This window comes from Panthera tigris, chromosome C1, assembly GCF_018350195.1.
Source record: "Panthera tigris isolate Pti1 chromosome C1, P.tigris_Pti1_mat1.1, whole genome shotgun sequence".
In the NCBI taxonomy this organism is placed as follows: domain Eukaryota; kingdom Metazoa; phylum Chordata; class Mammalia; order Carnivora; family Felidae; genus Panthera; species Panthera tigris.
The window spans coordinates 21,476,317-21,495,557 of NC_056667.1; the positions used below are offsets into that span (position 1 = coordinate 21,476,317).

The 19,241-nt window shown below is 37.5% G+C and overlaps 1 protein-coding gene across 4 annotated transcripts in view; it reads left to right on the forward strand.

Annotated features, from left to right (window-relative positions):
* Positions 1–18,703, forward strand: part of YTHDF2 (YTH N6-methyladenosine RNA binding protein 2) — a 33,771-nt gene extending 15,068 nt beyond the window's left edge. For all 4 annotated transcript variants that reach the window (XM_042996017.1, XM_042996018.1, XM_042996020.1 and 1 more), the window contains one exon: positions 17,855–18,703. In XM_042996017.1, coding sequence (XP_042851951.1) covers positions 17,855–17,878 — 24 coding nt within the window. In that variant the 3' untranslated portion in view covers positions 17,879–18,703. The remainder of the gene's footprint in view (positions 1–17,854) is intronic.
* The last annotated feature ends 538 nt before the right edge of the window (positions 18,704–19,241 follow it).

The window sequence follows — 19,241 nt, forward strand, 5'->3', positions numbered from 1 at the left end:
CTATTCAAACTAATACTCAAATCTATAACCAAATTCTTGAGGTTATTTACATCTGTTGTATCAATATATGATACTGTGCAATTGCACATCTCTTCTCAACCCCACATTCAGGGGTGTCAACATTGGTAGCTTGAAATATGCCATGTTACTTACACCATGAAAATTGGGAAATGCTATATATACATATCAGGGCTTGTTTTTTTTAAGTTGTCTAGCCTTACAGTGATAGAGAAAATATGAATGCAGATTAAATTAAGCATGTCATGTCTGTAGCTCTGACATATTTCGAATAACACAAAGAATTTGAGGAAATACTCTTCCAGAATTTGAAAATTATTATCCAGTTTGGCAGAGAAGTTACTCAAATCATTGATGAACTAGTGAAGTTCTGACATGTTTTTGTTTCATTTTTTTCTTTTTAATGTTCATTTTTAAGAGAGCATGAGTGAGGGAGGGGCAGAAAGAGAAGGAGACACAGAAATTGAAGCAGGCTCCAGGCTCTGAGCTGTCAGCACAGAGCCTGATGTGGGGCTCGAACTCACGAACCGTGAGATCATGACCTGAGCTGAAGTTGGACGCTTAACTGACTGAGCTGCCCAGGCACCCCTGTTTTTGTTTCATTTTTGTCTTAATGATAAATGAAAATGTTGGAACTACACTTGAATAGACACAGAAGCCTCTATCCCCCAAAGACCATGACAATTATGTGGTATATGGAGTTTGCCAGGTAGAGAAGTAGGAAGAAAGACATTCTAGGAAAAGGAGACATCGTGTTTATAAACATGATCTCATGAATGCTTAGGTTATGTTCTCAGAGTAATGAGAAGTCTAATGTGGAAAAGAATGATAAGTGATAAAGCTGGAGAGGTTGGTTGAGCCCAATAGTATATTGGAAGGGCTTTGGATTTTTATTTTATAGTTAGTTGGATTGTAAGGGATGATAGTTAATGTGGAGTTAGTTTGGATCAGAAGGGTGAACTACTTATTGAGCACTGCTTTTGTTAGCCACTTTCATAGTCTTCTAATGCTCATGCCAACCCTGGAAGGCAATATCCTATATGTACAAATAGAGAAATGGAAACTTAGTTTAGCACCTTATGTAAACTCATCTATTATATGATAGGTGTAGGTGACTCAAAGACCAAATCAGAGGCTTTTATAATAGTTTGGAAGAAAAAGACCCAATAAGGATGGAAAGGTGGATTTGAAGAATGTTGACCTGTTTGCTGAGTAGTTACTGCAAAAAAAAAAAAAAAAAAAAATAGAGAATATAGGATGAGCACCAGGTTAAGGTTAGGGTTTGGAGATGTGTTGGTTGTTGGAAATAGTGTTTGGGGTACCTGTGGGGGACAATAAGGTAATGGTAGGGTCTGGAGCTCAGGAGAGAAAACTGTTGATGGAAATTTGTATTTATAGACCTCAGTATAGCTAAAGGCATGAAAGAGTTTAAGATTATTTAAGAATATTGGTAATAAAAACAATGGCTGAAATTGAACACTATACAATATCAAGCATGCATCTGTCCTGATTAATTTACATATTTGTAAGTTTTCATTTAATTATTATGAGGTAGGTACAACTATCTGATTCTGCAGATAAAGACACTGAAGCACAAAAAAGAATAACTTTGGAGACACCTGGGTGGCTCAATTGGTTAACCGTCCGACTTAAGCCCAGGTCATGGTCTCATGGTTTGTGGGTTTGAGCCCTGCATCAGGCTCTGTGCTGACAGCTCAGAGCCTGGAGCCTGCTTCAGATTCTTTTGTCTCTTTGCCCCTCCCCTGCTTGTGCACGTGCTCTCTCTCTCAAAAATAAACATTAAAAAGAAAAATAATATTAAGAATAACTTTGTGAAGTCAGGTAAGCCGAGAAAGCAGAGCTGTTGTACTTGTTTCTGCAGTCCGGTTCTAGAGCCAACACACAGTAAGAGAAGAGGGCCAGAGAAAGAACCCCCATAACCCAGTTTGCAGGATGGGTTAAATAGAGCAGTGGAGTATAATCGACTTATTCAGAGACTGCAGAGAGGTAACTGATGATTGGGAATGCCAATGGCTCTCTTGAATAACAGTAACATGAGAGCTCTTTGTTGTTAGGTGTTTCAAGGTTTTGGTGTCTATATATCATTCAACAGACTTTGTTTTTGTTTTTTTCTGTATTGTTTCCTTTCCACCCACAAAGTGTTCCAAGCCTTAAAGAGATTTAGTGAAGTTTGAGCTGCTGGAAGTAAGACCTTTTTTTTTTTTTTTTTTTTTTTTTTTAGTTTATTTATTTATTTTGAGAGAGTATGTGCACAAGTCGCGGAGGAGCACAGGGAGAGAATCCCAAGCAGGCTCTGCACTGCCAGCAAAGAGCCTGACATGGGGCTGGAACTTGCAGACTGTGAGATCATGACCTGAGCCAAAGTTGGACGCTTAACTGAGCCACCGGGTGCCCCAAGACCAGTTTTTATATAGTTAGTATGGGCTCTTATGATAAATTAGACCATATAAAAATGTCTGAAATTCAATTAGGTATTAAAAATGATAGTATTCTGGTTTTTGTTTGTTTTTGTTTTTGTTTTTTGATATGGCTAAAGATTGATCCAGAGGGGACTGTTGTTTTTCCAAACATCACCATTTTGGGATAAGGTTAGTTAGCAACTCTATAATCATTTACTATCTACTCTGAATAGTGTAAACCAAGAATTACTCAGATGCAAGCCTTTGTGCTTACCTGCCAGGAGTAAAGATTAGTCCCATAACAATTTTTAACCTTTTTAGCTGTGAATTTTTCTTTTCCTCCCAAACAAAACCTTACTCAAAACCCCATGAATTGCTAACTTTTGGTGCTCCCCCACCCCTCGCCCCCGGAGATCTCCAAAACATCTCCCCTATGAAGCATAATTTGGAACCTATTGGACGATATGAATTCTTTTAAATGAAGGGATGGTACATGGAAGTTGGGGTGGATCTGTTTTGAAATTGAAGAAATGTAAATTTCTGCAGCTTCAGCATCATTTAGGTGTGTTGGTTTGTTTAGTCTGGGGGGAGGGAGATATGAGGAAGACTACATCTCCTAAGAAGTGAGTAGGCTGCAGCATTGGTTTTGACTGCCCTAGTATGACTACCCTATTACCTGCAGACTGTTCAGGAGTTTCATGCAGAAGAGGAGGAAGAAGCTCTATTCCCTGAATTAGGGCAAACAAAAGTGATCTTTTTCTTCACCATTGAATCCTGCAAGTCTGCACATGAGCAAGGAGAAAAGCCTTGAGTGTATCAACTCAGATCATCTCTCCTGCCTTTCTCCACAGAAGCAAGTAATTCAGTTTAAATTTGCTTGCTGCTGCCACCTCTTGTGGACCAACATCTTCTCTCTATAACATAACTAGTTCAGTAAATAGTGCCCTAATGTTTTTCATCTGTTGTTGAATAAATAGTTCCTAATTGAACTGATTTAACTCCAGTTAGCTATAGGGAGAAGAAAAGAAGCACTACAGGACAGTGTATATTAAAAAGTTAATTTTACAATATGAGACCAAATGTAGAAGAGAAGAATAACAAGACTAGTTAGGGCTAGAGTCAAGACATATTAATGGAACACTGGATTTGAGTTGGGGTGAAGAATGGATAGGAAAGATAGTGGAAAAACGAAGGAAGAAAATGTCTAAACCCCAAGTTTCAGCTGTTATATAAGGTAGGTGGTGAAAGGGAAGAGGCAGGCAGTTAATCTTTCCGACTCCTTTGCACTGCTATTATAAGGTCTGATGGTTCTTATGCGATATTTACTTTGGTACTATATATGTCAAAGTTAAAAATTTGGCCATATCACTTATGTAATACACATTAGATTTACTAATAAGTTTTTTGACTTTATGTGAACTTTTTTGGTAAACAGAGTATGGGTAGCATATAGAACTTTTAAAATGTTTGTATGTGAAAAATTTGCAGTGTGCAAGTTTTATATTAATAATCGCAAATTTTGCCTTTACATTTATCTCTTGTAAAATAGAACCAAATTATAAAACGTATAGAAAATGGAAAAAGTCACCTGTGATTTCTTTACTCTGACGAAACCACTTATTGTTTTGACATTTTTCCTTGTCTTTATTTTATTCAAGTGGTTTATACGATAATAATCATATTCTGTATAGTATTTTGTCTTGCCTTTTCCTCTTAATACTTTAGTAGGTATATACCCATATTTAGCCATATTTTAGACATCTGTGTATTAGGCACTTTTCATATCTTGTCTCTGATCCCTTGTAATAATCTTTATAAGATTATCTTCATTTTACAGTTAGGGAACTTGTAATTTAGAAGGTATAACTTCCTGGGCACCTGGCTGGCTTATTCAGTAGATCAGGTCTTGACCTAGTAGGGGTTGTCGGTCCAACCCCCACGTTGGGTAGAGATTACTTAAAAAGAAGTTTCTTAAAAAAAAAAAAAAAAAAAAAAGGGAAGGTGTAAGTTCCTCAAGATCACCAGCTAAGTTGTAGATGAGCTAGAATTTATTTTGCCCTAGCGCTTTTATTGTTCTGCTTTGCTGCATCTTTACATTTATCATTTTTTTATGTTTATTTTTTATTTTTAGATATGAAAATTTTTTTTAATCTTTTTTATTTTTGAGAGAGAGAGAGAGAGAGTGCAAGTGGGGGGGAGGGTCAGACAGAGAGAGAGACACAGAATTCGAAGCAGGTTCCAAGCAGTGAGTGCAGAGCCCAGCGCTGGGCTCAAATCCACAAACTGCAAGATCACGACCTGAACTGAAGTCTGAGGCTTAACTGACTGAGCTACCCAGGTCCCTCTGTTTATTTTTGAGAGAATGAGAGAGCGCATGCTTGCGCATGGGTGTGCACAGGGGGAGGAGCAGATAGAGGGATTCAGAGTATCCAAAGCAGGTTCTGCACTGACAGCAGAGAGCCCAATGTGGGGTTTGAACACAGGAACCAAACCGTAAGATCATGACCTGAACCAAAGCCAGACACTTAACAGACTGAGCCACTCAGGCACTCCTTCATTTGTCTTTTTTTTTTTTTTTTTTTTTTAATATGGGGTTCCAGCTCACAACCCTGAGATCAAGAGTTGCATGCTCTACCAACTGAGCCAGCCAGGTGTCCCCACATTTATCATTTAAAAGCTAACAAGGATGTTCTGTTACCTACTGATGCCATTCACCTCTCTGTGGGTATATGAGGCGAGCATAATTAATTGAAACTTAAACCTTTGTTTAAGCGCTCAGGCTGTACTTCCCTGATCACTAGCATCAAAATGGAGCTAATTAGATCTACTCTAACCTTGTTTAAGTTGCTGCTAATGACAGGCATCGGGAATAAGGAGGAACACAAGTAGCTCTGGCTATAATGTACACTGAAAAGCTTATAAAGTTGAATTGGAAGGTTTTGTTCTACCCCACTCTTTATTTTGTACATGAACTTGCAAGATTATCTCTATGTTTATTTTTGAGAGAGCATGAGTGGGAGGGGCTGAGTGAGACAGAATCTGAAGCATGCTCTGAGCTGTCAGTGCACAAAGCCCACGAACTGTGAGATCATGACCTGAGCCAAAGTTGGACACTCAAATGACTGAGCCACTGAGGTGCCACAAGATTATTTCTGTTTAGTGGGAGAGGCAGAACAAGCACCTAGACAAGTTCTTGGGTAATTCAAGTCATTTATGATAAATGTTACTTTACTTGGAATCCATAAGCCTGTAGAAGAATGAGGAGGGGAGCAGGGTGGACCTATGTGAGTGCTTCAGAGAATACACACAAAGATGGTAATAATTACTTACAGTCAAATTTGAGTCATCTGGAAAGTATTTGTAAAAATACTGATAACTGGGCTCTGCACCCAGACTTACTAAAGTAGAAATTTAATTTAGTAAGCTTCCTGGGCATTTTTTATGGGATTAAAAGTTGATGGAAGAGAAGTTTCTCAATTTACATAAATTACCATCTGTGAATACTTAAACTGCAGATTCTTGTTCTCTCTCACCTACTCAATAAGCATCTTTGGAGCCAAGGCCTTGGAATCTGCATTTTACCAGTTCTGTAGGTGACTCTCATATTTTTAAAGTTTGAGAACTTGTAGATTATGTATATCATTAGTCAGTGGTTTGTGTGCCTCTTACCTCAAGTTCCTCATGCATTTTTTTCTGCCAAGTTTGGTTTCTAAAGTTTCTTTGTATTGTAGTCCTGTCTTCCCCCTCAAAAGTCTCTGTCTCAAGACTTTATCTTTAAAAGCAATGTTAGAATTCACCTGTGTCTGATAAGCCTGGCTGTGCCTTTCAGTACTGGGGTTGGGGTCTGTCTTAAGGCTGAAAGGATGATCTTTTGAGCAGTTTGCCCATTTTTTTTTTTAATTGAATTTTTTTTTTTTTTTTTTTTTTTTTTTTTTTGAGAGCTGGGGAGAGGTTCAGAGGGAGAAAGAGAATCTTAAGCAGGCTCCATGCTCAGCACAGAGCCCAATATAGGGCTTAATCCCATGACTCTGGAATCATGACCTGAGCTGAAATAAGAGTCACTCAACTGACTGAGCCACTCAGGCACCCCAGTTTGCCTTCCCTTTTTTTTTTTTTTTTTTTTTTAAGTTTATTTTGAGAGAGAGCCTGTGTGTGTGAGTGTAGAGGAAGAGAGAGAATCTGAAGCAGGCTCTGTGCTGTCAGTGCTTAACCAACTGAGCCACCCAGTCACCCCTGCCCATTTTTAATTTTTTTTTTTAAGTTTTACTTATTTTAGAGAGAGAGATTCAGCAGGGGAAGGGCAGAGAGAGAGGGAGACACAGAATCCAAAGCAGGCTCCAGGCTCTGAGCTGTCACCACAGAGCCCGACAACGGGACTTGAACTTGTGGACCACGAGATCATGCCCTGAGCTAAAGTCGGATGCTCAACCAACTGAGCCACCCAGGTGCCCCTATCCCTGCCCTTTTTAAATCAGCTATCAATGAGTCTCTAGTGAGTTGCCTATTTTTTTTTTTGTTCATTAAAAGGTGGCAGTCTCTTTGGCTTAATATCCTACATCTGTAACTTGATGCTATAATCCACTTTTTAGAGGCATTATGGCTCTAAGGGGCATTAACTTTTTTTTAATGAAACTTTTTTTTTTAAGTTTATTTTGGGAGTGAGCGCAAGCGGTAGGACAGCGAGAGAGGGAGAGAATCCCAAGCAGGCTTTGCACTCGATCTCACAAACTGCAAGATCATGACCTGAGTTGAAACTAAGAGTAGTTGGATGCTCAACTGACTGAGCCACCCAGGCGCCCTGAAACTTTTTTTTTTTTTTTTTTTAAATGTTTGTTTATATATTTATTTTGAGAGCCAAGAGAGCAGGGGAGCCCAACTCAGGGCCAGACTCACTAACCGTGTGATCATGACTCTGGCCGAAATCAAGAGTTAGACACTCAACTGACTGAGCTACCTAGGTGCCCTGGCACATTAATTTTTTAGAGAGTTGTTAGATAAGATTTAACTACAAGATTTTGTGGCCACCAGCCATCTTGAAGTTGCCCAAAGTAAGATGTTTCAAGGCTGATTTTTAAAGGTGATCAGTTTTTTTCTTCAGATGGGGGAAGGGATTCTATAAAGTATGTTACATATTGTGGGCCTTAAATTATTTAGGTGTGTATACTAGGTTGATACTATTTATAGAGAGCCTGAACCCTAGATTCTGTGGTCTTGTTAATGTATCAAATGTATAGTAGCAGAAAGGCTAAGGACTCTAGAAGAAGATCTGATACCGTATCTACCACTATGATTAGAGCAAGTAAACTCTGAGTCTTAGTATTTTTTAAAAATCAGAAAAATACCATAATACTATTGTGTTGTTAAGATTAAATTATATATGAATTGTTTGCATATAGGTCTTCTATGAATGATTGTGATTTGTGGTATTAGGCATATACACATGTATGTATATATGCACATACTTTTGTTTATTTTAGATCATTCATTAAATTCTTCAACAACTTTTAGCATGGTACTTAATAGTGCTGAGTTTCTATTTTAGGGTCCAACCCTTAGAATACATGAAGAAGGCATGAGAGTAAAAGGGAGGTCAGTTAAGAGTTTGGCAAATTCCAGGTGAGAGATGACCATAGCTTGGACTAGAGAGGTATAAATGGAGGTGTTGAGGATGGTTACAGGAAATTTTTGGAGGTGGAGCTGGGGAATATCATCAGAATGCTGGAAGCATATTCTAATGACTACTTCATTCTGAATTTATCTGTCGAATGCAAAATATACTTGTACTGGGAACAGGAGGGGATTTGACAAGCTATTAAAAACTTATTTGTTTAATTGTATTCTGAAGTGTTTTGAGAAATTGGTTTTATTGTGAAATTAGTTTCGGTTCAAATATAGGTTTTACTGGAAAGCCAAGGAGTGATTCAGAGAGTATCAAGCCTGTCAAACCATTTCATTTGATTTGGAGCTAGTGTTTGCTAATTTTACTTTCAGTTAAGCTAAAAAATGTTAATGTATCATTTCTTTTACCCTTTGTTCTGTTATTAGCTTTATTATTCAGGTACTGAATATAGTGGATTATCTAGGCTTTTTACTTCTAACCCTTTTGGTAAAATGTGGATAGGAGTTCAGCTTCTAATTAGCAGTCTTGAAAAAATTTGATAGTAGGAAATGTTATTAGTTAAGGCATTAACTTCATCTTGTTGCTCATTTCCCAGAAATTCATTCCAAATAAGTATACATTTCTGTACCTGTAAAAACTTAACAGGGGTTGAGAAGGTAGAAGGTAAATATTTTTGGTAGAAGATTAAGATTTATCTATCTTTAAAAATACATATGTTTTTTAAAGACTTTATTTTTAAGTGATGTCTACACCCAATGTGGGGCTCAGACTTACAACCCTGAGATCAAGAGTCTCATGCTCTACCAACTGAACCATCCAGCAGTGCCCAGTAGAAAATATTCTTAATAAAATACTATAGCTCAGCTTTAAATTGGAAAATTGATGGAAAATATTTTTATTCCCTCCACCTATAGATGGTGGAATATTGTATATAACTGTCATTAGGCTCGTTTAACTCATTCACAGCACCACAGACTACAAAGGTTGATTTCATAAGCCACATAAAGCCATGAAAGTGATTTTTTTTTAACTTTTTGTTTTCTTATCAAATTTTTAAAATTTAGGTCTAATTGACACACAGTGTTACATTAGTGCAACATAGTGATTTGACTAGACAAGTCTATATGTTACACTCTGCTCACCACAAATGTGGCTACCACCTGTCACCATACAAGACTATTATAGTACCATTTGACTGTATTCCTTTTGCCATACATTTTATCCTCTTACTCATTCCATAACTGGAAGACTATCAGTCTCCTTCACTTATTTGCCTACTCCTCCCACCTCCCCTCTGGCAACCATCAGTTTGTTGTCTGTATTTATGGGTCTGTTTCTGCTTTTTGTCTTTTTATTCATTTGTTTTGTTTTTTTAGATTTTACATATAAGTGAATAAATCGTATGGTATATGTCTCTGTAAAAGTGATTTTAGTATAGGGGCACCGAGGTGGCCCAGTCATTAAGCATCTGACTTTGGCTCAGGTCACGATCTCGCAGTTTAGTGAGTTCGAGCCCCTCATCGGGCTCTGTGCTGACAGCTCAGAGCCTGGAGCCTGCTTTGAATTCTGTATCTCCCTCTCTTTCTGTCCCTCCCCCACATACACACTCTCTCTCTGTCTCTCAAAAACAAACATTAAAAAATTTTTTAAAAAGTCATTTTAGTACAATCACATTTTTTTCATGTTAGCCTATCAGCATTTTTAAATTTTCAGCCAGAGACACTGAAATTTCTGTTCTATCAAGGCCCCTGGGGACATAGGAAAATCAGTTGAGGGCTTATAAGTAAATTTAATTTGGGGGGTGAACATCAGATTTTAAAGTTAATAAAATCATAACCAACAAATAAATATATGCCTCACTTGTGTTTCATGGCTTCTTAAAAGTGTAGGGAGTGGGGTGGTAGAAACATGAGAGAAGGGTATTAAGCTAAATGGAGGAAAAATGAGATCTATATGTATTCTAGGAAGAGTTTTCAAACGTGCAGATTTTAAGTAACATTGCCACCTTGTGGCTTTTAGGATATTTTTAGGAAATTTTGTGTTTTACAATAGTAGATGTAAAATGGGGAGGGGCTCAGGAGGGATGCGTGGTTACTTCTATTTAAGTGGCAGGCCAGATACTGAGGGCTAGAAACTTCTTCCCTTGGTTTACACTTTCTTACTATATTTAAATTTATTTCTTAAGACTGTTTCTTCAGTCTCTTCATTGTTCTTGTTGAGATGGTGGATTGATTCAGAGATTAGAATGAATGTCCTAATGGGGATTTTGGGGATGGGTGTGAATTCAGTAAGATCTTGCTCTACGATTTTCCTCTATTCTTTGTTTATTAGCAGCATAATATCCTAAAGCTCTAGGAATGCATGTATCTGCCCTTCTAGCATTTGGGCTGTTTTCTGGTTTAACTGGGACTTTATAATTAATTTTGTGTTTGTGCTTGAGGATCTTAGGTTTACCTCTCTGTGGACAGCAAATCCATGGCAAGAGCTTAACCTCGACTGACCGCTTCAGCCTGTTCTTAACACGGATATCCTTGTAACTGTCTAGCCTGTGGCTCTAGGAGCAGTAGGTTAAAAAAAGGGGTAGGCAGGTTCCACATGACAGTACCATGGGTGAAAAACAACTTGACTTACCACTTTCCCTGCTGCAGTGAGTCAGTAGCATCTTTATGTTAAAAGTTTGAGTGTTCCAACAAGACAAATGTATGTTTTGCTCATGGCAATTCTGGCTGGGAGTTGGACCCTTTTGCTTTTATGTGCTCTTCTCTCTTTCTTTTATTATATATCCACCATCACTTCCCTAGTTCCCCCATCCTTTGCTTTTTATTTTTACTAGGGTAGGATTGGTTGATTAGAAATGTCAATAAATACAGCTGATTTACAAGTGAAGCCCTTTGACCATAAATTGTCAAAGCATTTAGTGGAATTGTTCTCAGTGGTAATAGGAAATAGTCATAAAAGTGAAAGCTGCTGTAAGAGAAGTCTTCTGTTTTTAATGTTTACTTATTTTTGAGAGAGAGCACAAGTGGAGGAGGGGCAGAGAGATAGGGAGACACACACTCCGAAGCAAGCTCCAGGCTCTGAGCTGTCAGCACAGAGCCCGATGTGGGGCTTGAACTCACAAGCTGTGGAGATCATGACCTCAGCTGAAGTTGGAAGCTTAACAAACTGAGCCACCCAGGTGCCCCGGAGAGTAAAAGAGAAGTCTTCTATAGAAACCTAAAGGGTTTTATTTTATTTATTTTTATTTTTTAAAGTTTATTTTATTTGTTTATTTTGAGAGAGAGTACAGGGAAGGCGGGGGAGAGAAAGAGAATATCCCAAGCAGGCTCCCAAGACAGTGCACTGTCAGTGCAGAGCCCGACATGGGGCTGGAACTCAGAAACCACGAGATCATGACCTGAGCTGAAATTAAGAGTCAGACACTTAATCAACTGAGCTGCCCAGGTGCCCTGAAGCCTAAAAGGTTTTAATGTCCAAAAGCGTATAGAAATATGATGGTCTTTGTGTTAGAACCTTCTCTGTCTTCTTTTCTCATTCTAAAAGACTTGTAAAAAGCTGCTAGGTGTAAACTTTTTGGTTTTTTATACTCTTTTTAAAAAATTATTATTATTTTTAAGTGATTTCTACACCCAGTGTGGGGCTTGAATTCACAACCCTGAGATCAAGAGTTGCATGCTCTGTTGACTGAGCCAGCCAGGCACCCCTATTTTAATTTTTGCTAAAATACCCTGTGTTTAATGACTCAGTGTAGGTCTCAGGAAAAACTCATTTCAAAGTTTTGTGAATTATTAAACATAACTTTTAGGGTAGTCACTCTTTGCAGAAGAATAAATGAAGACTGTCAATTTTCTTCCCATTTTTATTAACTTTACTTTGAAATAATTTCAAACTTCGAGAAATTTCAAGAATAGTACACAAATGCCTGTATACTCTTCACCCAGATTTGCCAGTGTATTGTTTTGCCCCATTTACTTTATCGTTCTCTTTGGAGAGATAATTTGAAGTGTAATTTTCTGACCATTTGAGAGTAAATTGCAGCTAGATCCATTTCTTCTGAATATTTTGCTGTTTAATTGTTAAAAACAACATGCACTTAAAACCACAGCACAGTTATCAACATCAGGAAGTTTAACATTGACACACAATACCGTTATCTACAGATCTTATTTATATTTTACCAGTAAATCTTAATGTCCTTGATAGCCATTTTTTAGTGGTCCAGATTCCAGTCCAGAATCTTATAGTTTTCATGTCTTTTTGGTCTTTTTTTTTTTTTTTTTTTTTTAACATTTATTTTTGAGACAGAGACAGAGCATGAATGAGGGAGGGTCAGAGAGAGAGGGAGACACAGAATCCGAAGCAGGCTCCAGGCTCTGAGTTGTCAGCACAGAGCCTGACGCAGGGCTCGAACCCAACAAACAGTGAGATCGTGACCTGAGGTGAGATTATGACCTCAGCTGAAGTCAGACGCCTAACTGACTGAGCCACCCAGGTGCCCCTATGGTGTTTATTTTTGCAGGATGTCCTTCAGTTTGTCTAAGGTTTCCTCATTATGGACATCGTGATTGTGGTTCTGGCAGGAATTACAGAAGTGATTTCGTGTCCTCAGTGCCTCACATTAGAATACAGTTTATTCCATCACTGGGAATGTTAATTTTGATCACTTATTTAAAATGTCATCAAGTTCTCGAGGATAAAGCTATTTTTCTTTTAATTGGGAAAATAGTTTGAGATTGTAAACATCTTATTCCTCATCAAATTTTCACTCTTTAGTTTTAGCATCCATTGCTGATCGTTGCCTAATTCAGATATTACTATGATAGTTTACTTATTATATTAAGGTTATGTAATGCTCTAATTGTCACAGATTTGGGTAGTGGGAAGCCCTTCAAGCAAGATTCCACTGCTTCTGTTTCCAATCTATAATTTTTTAATGAAAATATTTAATTTTGATTTATTATTATTTTTTTTATTTTTAAGTAATCTCTACACCCAGCATGGGGTTCAAACTCACAACCCCAAGATCAAAAATTGCAAAGTTGCATACTCTACGGACTGAGCCAGCAAGGCACCCTAATGAAAATGTGTTTAAAATCTAGTATTTAAAATCCTGTGAATTGTTTTTTTATTGGTGCTAAATTTATTTTACTTTCAAGGTAGTGTGATGTGAATGCTTAAATATCTTTATAATCTCTGAGAAGATGGATGTTATCTTTATTATTTGTAAATATATAAGCTTAATTTTCGTGTATACATCAAAGCTGTATTTGGAAGTAGAACACCAGTTAATTCAGCTTGCTGAATTGTATCAGTGTGATGTTTTCTTGATGTTGATCAGGAGATTAAGACCACTAATGTCATGTATTTGTATGTAATTTGTGTAATTTAAAATAAACCTGGCATACAGGTTTACGTTAGGACAGAAGTTTGTACTTGCCTTCTTGGTATCATTGTGTAGTTAAGATTCAGGAATAGTTTTATATTGTATTTGGCAAAACTGAGCAGATATTTGTGGGACTTAGCACATTATGAAGAAGAAAAGACTTATTTTTAAAAATCTGATGATGCAGTAAGTGCAATTGCACAATGCTGGTTTGAGTTTCTTCTGACTAAATACTGTAAATGCTGTTACTAAGCATGCTGATAAACTTACATATAACTGTATTAGGAAAAAACAGATTTAGCAATGTCTAGGTTTTTTTTTTGATGATTACATGATATGTATACACACACAAATATATATATCTTTTTTTGTTGTTGTTTAAGTCCAAGTTAGTTAACATATAGTGTAATAATGATTTCAGGAATAGAATTTAGTGATTCATCACTTACTTATAACACCCAGTGCTCATCCCAGCAAGTGTCCTCCTTATGTCCCTTGCCCATTTAGCCCATACCCCCACCCAGTACCCCTTCAGCAACCTTCAGTATGTTCTCTGTATTTGAGTCTCTTACGTTTTGTCTCCCTCTGTTTTTATATTATTTTTGCTTCCTTTCCTTTATATTTATCCATTCTGTATCTTAAATTCCACATGAGTGAAATCATATGATATTTGTCTTTTTCTGACTTATTTCGCTTAGCATGATACACCCTAGCTCTATCCATGTTGTTGCAAATGTCAAGATTTCATTCCTTTTGATCACCAAGTAATGTTTCATTGTGTATATGTACCATATCTTTATCCATTCATTCATTCATCGCTGGATATTTGGGCTCTTGCCATAGTTTGGTTATTGTCAGTCGTGCTGCTATAAACATTGGGGTGCATGTGCCCCTTCCAAACAGCACTTCTGTATCCTTTGGATAAATACCTAGCAGTGTAATTGCTGGCTCATAGGGTAGGTCTATTTTTAATTTTTTGAGGAACCTTCCTACTGTTTTCCAAAGTGGCTGCACCAGTTTGCATTCCTAGCAAATTCTAGTTTTTCTAATTTAGCAGTACAGTTTGGGGTACATACGTTTATTTGTATTCCTAGGGGTTACATTATATTAAAATAAGAGATAGTAGGCAGAATTTTTTTCCTGGTTTTATTGAGATGTAATTGACATAACAACATTGTATTAGTTTAAAGGTATACAGTGTAATGATTAGATATAAATGATTGCCACAATAAGTTAACATCTGTCACTTGACGTAGTTAATGATTTGTTTTCTTGTGATGAGCACCAGAATTTTATTTAAAAGTCATCTGTAGCGAAGGTGCTTGGGTGGCTCTGTCAGTTAAGCATTGGACTTTGGCTCAGGTTATGATCTCATGGTTCGTGGGTTCGAGCCCCGCCTTGGGCTCTGTGCTGAGTCAGTTCAGAGCTGGAGTCTGTTTCAGATCCTGTGTCTCCTTCTCTCTCTGCCACCCTCCCCCCCCCCCCACCCCTGCTCATGCTCTGTTTTTCTCTGTCTCTCAAAAATGAATAAATATTAAAAATAAATAAATGTCAGCTGTAGCCTGTTACCTATTGCTAAATTCATAAGTAGTTTGTGAGTGAGGTTAGTTGAAGACCTATTATTTGCTTTGTAGGAGCTCTTGATTGAGTTGGGACTAATTTTACATAAAACAATAATGCAATTTGATTTTTTAATTGTGGGTGCAGATTTTACAAGGATAGTGCAAGCTGTGGTAGTTAAGTATCACGGAAGGAAGGGGTTCGTGGGTTCAAGCCCCACGTTGGGCTCTGTGCTGACAGCTTGGAACCTGGAGCCTGCTTCAGATTCTGTGTCTCCCTCTGCCCTTCCCCTGCTCGTGTGCAGTATCTCTGTCTCTCTCTAAAATAAACATTAAAAAACAAAAACAAAAGAAAAATCCAGATTTTCTGAAGCCCAAGGGTAGATTTTGGTCCATAATAGAAGACAGGTTATTAGGTAAATCGTATCCATCCAAATTATGAAGGATAAAACCAGGTAGATGAGCTTAAAATTAATGAGAAGTGAAGTGCTGTTTAAAGTTTGACTTACAGGGCGCCTGGGTGTCTCAGTCGGTTGAGCGTCCGACTTTGGCTCAGGTCATGATCTCACAGTTTGTGGGTTCGAGCCCCACGTCGGGCTCGGTGCGGACAGCTCAGAGCCTGGAGCCTGCTTCGGATTCTGTGTCTCCCTCTCTCTCTGCTCCTCCCCCGCTTATGCTCTGTCTCTTTCTCTCTGTGTCAAAAATAAATAAACAATAAAGCTTGACTTTGGTCAACTGCAGAGATTTTTTTTTTAATTGCAATTTCCTATTATAACCAGTATGTTTATTACCAAAACTTTGGAAGATTATACAGGAAGGGCAAGAAAATGAGGGGAATCAAAACTTTTGAGGTCTTTTTTGTGTTGGACTGAATTTCTTATTCTTTTTTTTTTTTTTTTAATTTTTTTTTAATGTTTTATTTATGAAACAGAGAGAGACAGAGCATGAACGGGGGTGGGTCAGAGAGAGAGGGAGACACAGAATCCGAAACAAGCTCCAGGCTCTGAGCTGTCAGCACAGAGCCCGACGTGGGGCTCGAACCCATGGACCGTGAGATCATGACCTGAGCCGAAGTCGGACGCTCAACTGACTGAGCCACCCAGGCGCCCCCTGAATTTCTTATTCTTGAATTGGGTTTAATTTCAAGAGATAGGAGTGTATGGGTGAGTTATTTTATTAAATTTGAAATGTCACAATGTCTTAAATAATATCCCAGGAGCACCTGGGTGGTTCAGTCAGTTAGTTAAGCCTCTGACTTTGACTCAGTTCATAATCTAACAGTTTGTGAGTTTGAGCCCCGCATGAGGCTCCGCACTGACAGTGACAGCCTGGTTGGTATTCTCTCTCTGCCCCTGCCCTACCCTGCGCACTCTCTCTCTCAAAATAAATAAATAAAACTTATATAATCTCCATCCATCCATCCATCCATCCATCCATCCATCCATCCATCCATCCATCCCACATCTTGGTATGTTGGTGAGTTTATCCCTGAATTCCAGATATGTGAAATGGAACATCAGAAATAGGTAACTTGGTACCTGGGTGGCTCAGTGGGTTAAGTGTCCCAACTCACAATCTCTGCTCAGGTCTTGATCTCAGCATTGTGAGTTCAAGCCCTGCATTGGGCTCTATGCTGGGAGTCTATTTAAAGAAAAAGATAACTGCTCTTAATACTGTTTTTATATCTATGGGTTAAATTAGTGGTGGGGGTAGTCTGTTCATCACAAAGCTTCACTTTGTTGATTTTTATATGAATATTTGTAATAACTTGTTGTAGAGAAAGAGCCTATATAGTCGTATATAGCCCTTGGTTTGAATCTTGGTTCTTATTAGGTAATCCTGGTCAAGTAAATTTTTTGAACTTTAGTTTTCTTATCTCAGGAATAATAGCCTTTACAGGGTGGTTATGAAGATCATTATTACGTACAGTGTCTGGAACATGGAATCCCATAAGTGATAGTTGCTGTTCTTAGTAGGAATCGTATTTACCATGGGGTAGATGGGAGCAGATGATTGATTCTACTCCAACAGATTGATGAATCAAGTAATAAGTTCAGGCCTTGTGCTTCTTAATGTTTTTGCTTTTAAAAGGCACATGGATTGAATCATAGTTTAAAAAATTCTAATACATGAGGTAGTGTGTGAAATGGGAGGCTGTTTAGGATAAATTTATGAAAGGCACATAAAGAATGATTTTTACTAAGAAATGAGCATGTAGATTTTTTTCAGGGAAAACTTAAGTATTGCAGTCAATTTTCAAAATTCTGTCTCTAAGTGGATTTTAAACTGTCCCTAGGGGTTAAGAGGATAATTTTCTTTCTTGCTATGGACTAAGAGCTTTCTGTATGTCAGTCCATTAATTCGTCCACAGTCTTGTGAGATATGTATCCTCATTTCATAAAAGAAGGAAATTGAAACCTGTGAATATGCCTAGAGCCTTAGGACTAGTATAGGATGACTCTAGTACTGTTAGGTGTTCTTTTTTTTTTTTTTTTTTAGTATTCCTTATATGCTGCTTTCCTTCTTTAGGCTTTTGATTATGTTTGAATTACTTCCAGTGGTTCATATTTTGGGGAAATGACAAGTATTAGCCTAAACCAACTATAGTTGGAAAACAAATCTGCTCAGTCATGTCAGAAATTTTAAAGTCAAAAACATTTTTTTTTATTAATTGGTGTGATTGAGTGTTACTACTTTGGTTTAAAATACAGGAAATAAAAGTTTTTATTTGTAAGGAATATTCTATCTAGCACAAATAACTAAATTTCTGTTGAATTGTTTATAAAGTTCTAATTTTTAAGCATGTTCAGATAAGTTTTAACTAATGATTTCAATTTTTTTTTAACCTCTGTAGGAACGTCAAGGTCGTGGCAAATAAAAGGCAGTTCTCCACAGACTGCAGCAACGGTTGCATCTGCATATCCTAAGAGGAAAAAAATGACCTTCAAGAGAATTAGGACTTTTTTCTTAATCTCATTGACTTCAGAGACGATTGCAGACTTGCAGTTTAAGTATTGGAATTTCACAAAAGACATAGGACTTAACTGGAAAATGAAAAAAAAAAGAAAAAGAAAAAACTAAACAAAAAATCCCTCTAGGTAGTTTAGGTGAAAAATGTCCCTTTTATTTTGGCTTTGGTTGTGATTTCAGAGCATAATGCTTTGTTTTTTTGTCTTTTTACTATGTTTTTCGGATTTTAAAGTCCGTAAGTGCATACAGTTTTCTCTAATTTTTAAACCCTTTCCTCTCCCCATTTTGACATTTGCACTTGGAGAACACTTGAGTTTCGAAGATTTTGGGCCTCCACCCCAGAAAGTGGGAATTTGGTTTTTCCCCTTCCGAACTGGAAGAACATTTTTATGAAGAATTTTTGTCTTGGAGAATTTAACAGTGTTACCCAAGGTTGTGTCTTTAAGGGTGGTTCATTTTCTCTGACCCTTTGTTACTCAAAGTAAACTACTAGGAGTCCTAAGAAATTTTCTGTTCTTGTACATTATACTGATTAAGTCAGGATTAATTTGATTTCAAAGCTAAGAACAGTGGTAAAAATTTGTTTACAGAAATGCATTTTGGAAGAGAAAAATATTGTAAAACGTGTAGTGAATGTTTCTTCAGTTTCTTGTTCAGCCAATGAGGAAAGGGCATTGCCTTTCTTTTTACCATTAATCACTTCTCAATAAACGTGAGATCCTGTTGAGCATCACTTCTAGTACCATTTATTAGTATGATTTGAGTCTACTATCTTTAATGAAAGATTTGGAATGTAAGGACTTTTAAGAGGTGAGATGGCAACTATGTTTAGAAAGTTTGCTGAAATGAAATAGTTCAGGTTTGCTTTTGTATCCGGGACCTCTGTAAAGAAAAAGGTGGGCCAGAATTCATAATGCTTCCCAGAGAAGGTAGAGCCATTGGGAAATCATTCAGCAAATATTTGTGAGTGCTTATTAGGTGCCAGACACTTGTCTAACCCTGTAGAAATCTGGCCAGATAGCTTATAATTTTATTTGCAGAGTAGGTAGAGTCCAGTATCAAGGATCTAAGTGTTTAATTTGAAATGTGGCTTATCTAAAGAGTAATTCATGTGGATGCAGGTCCAAGCATAAATCCCAGTAAGGCTTGGGTCTTTGTGAACCATAAAAACATAATGGTATTTGGTTCATCTTTGTTTATTTCCCAAGGTTTGGGGCTTCTCTGCCTTAAAGAGTTTAAGCCCTTGGGGTGCCTGGCTGGCTCAGTTGGTA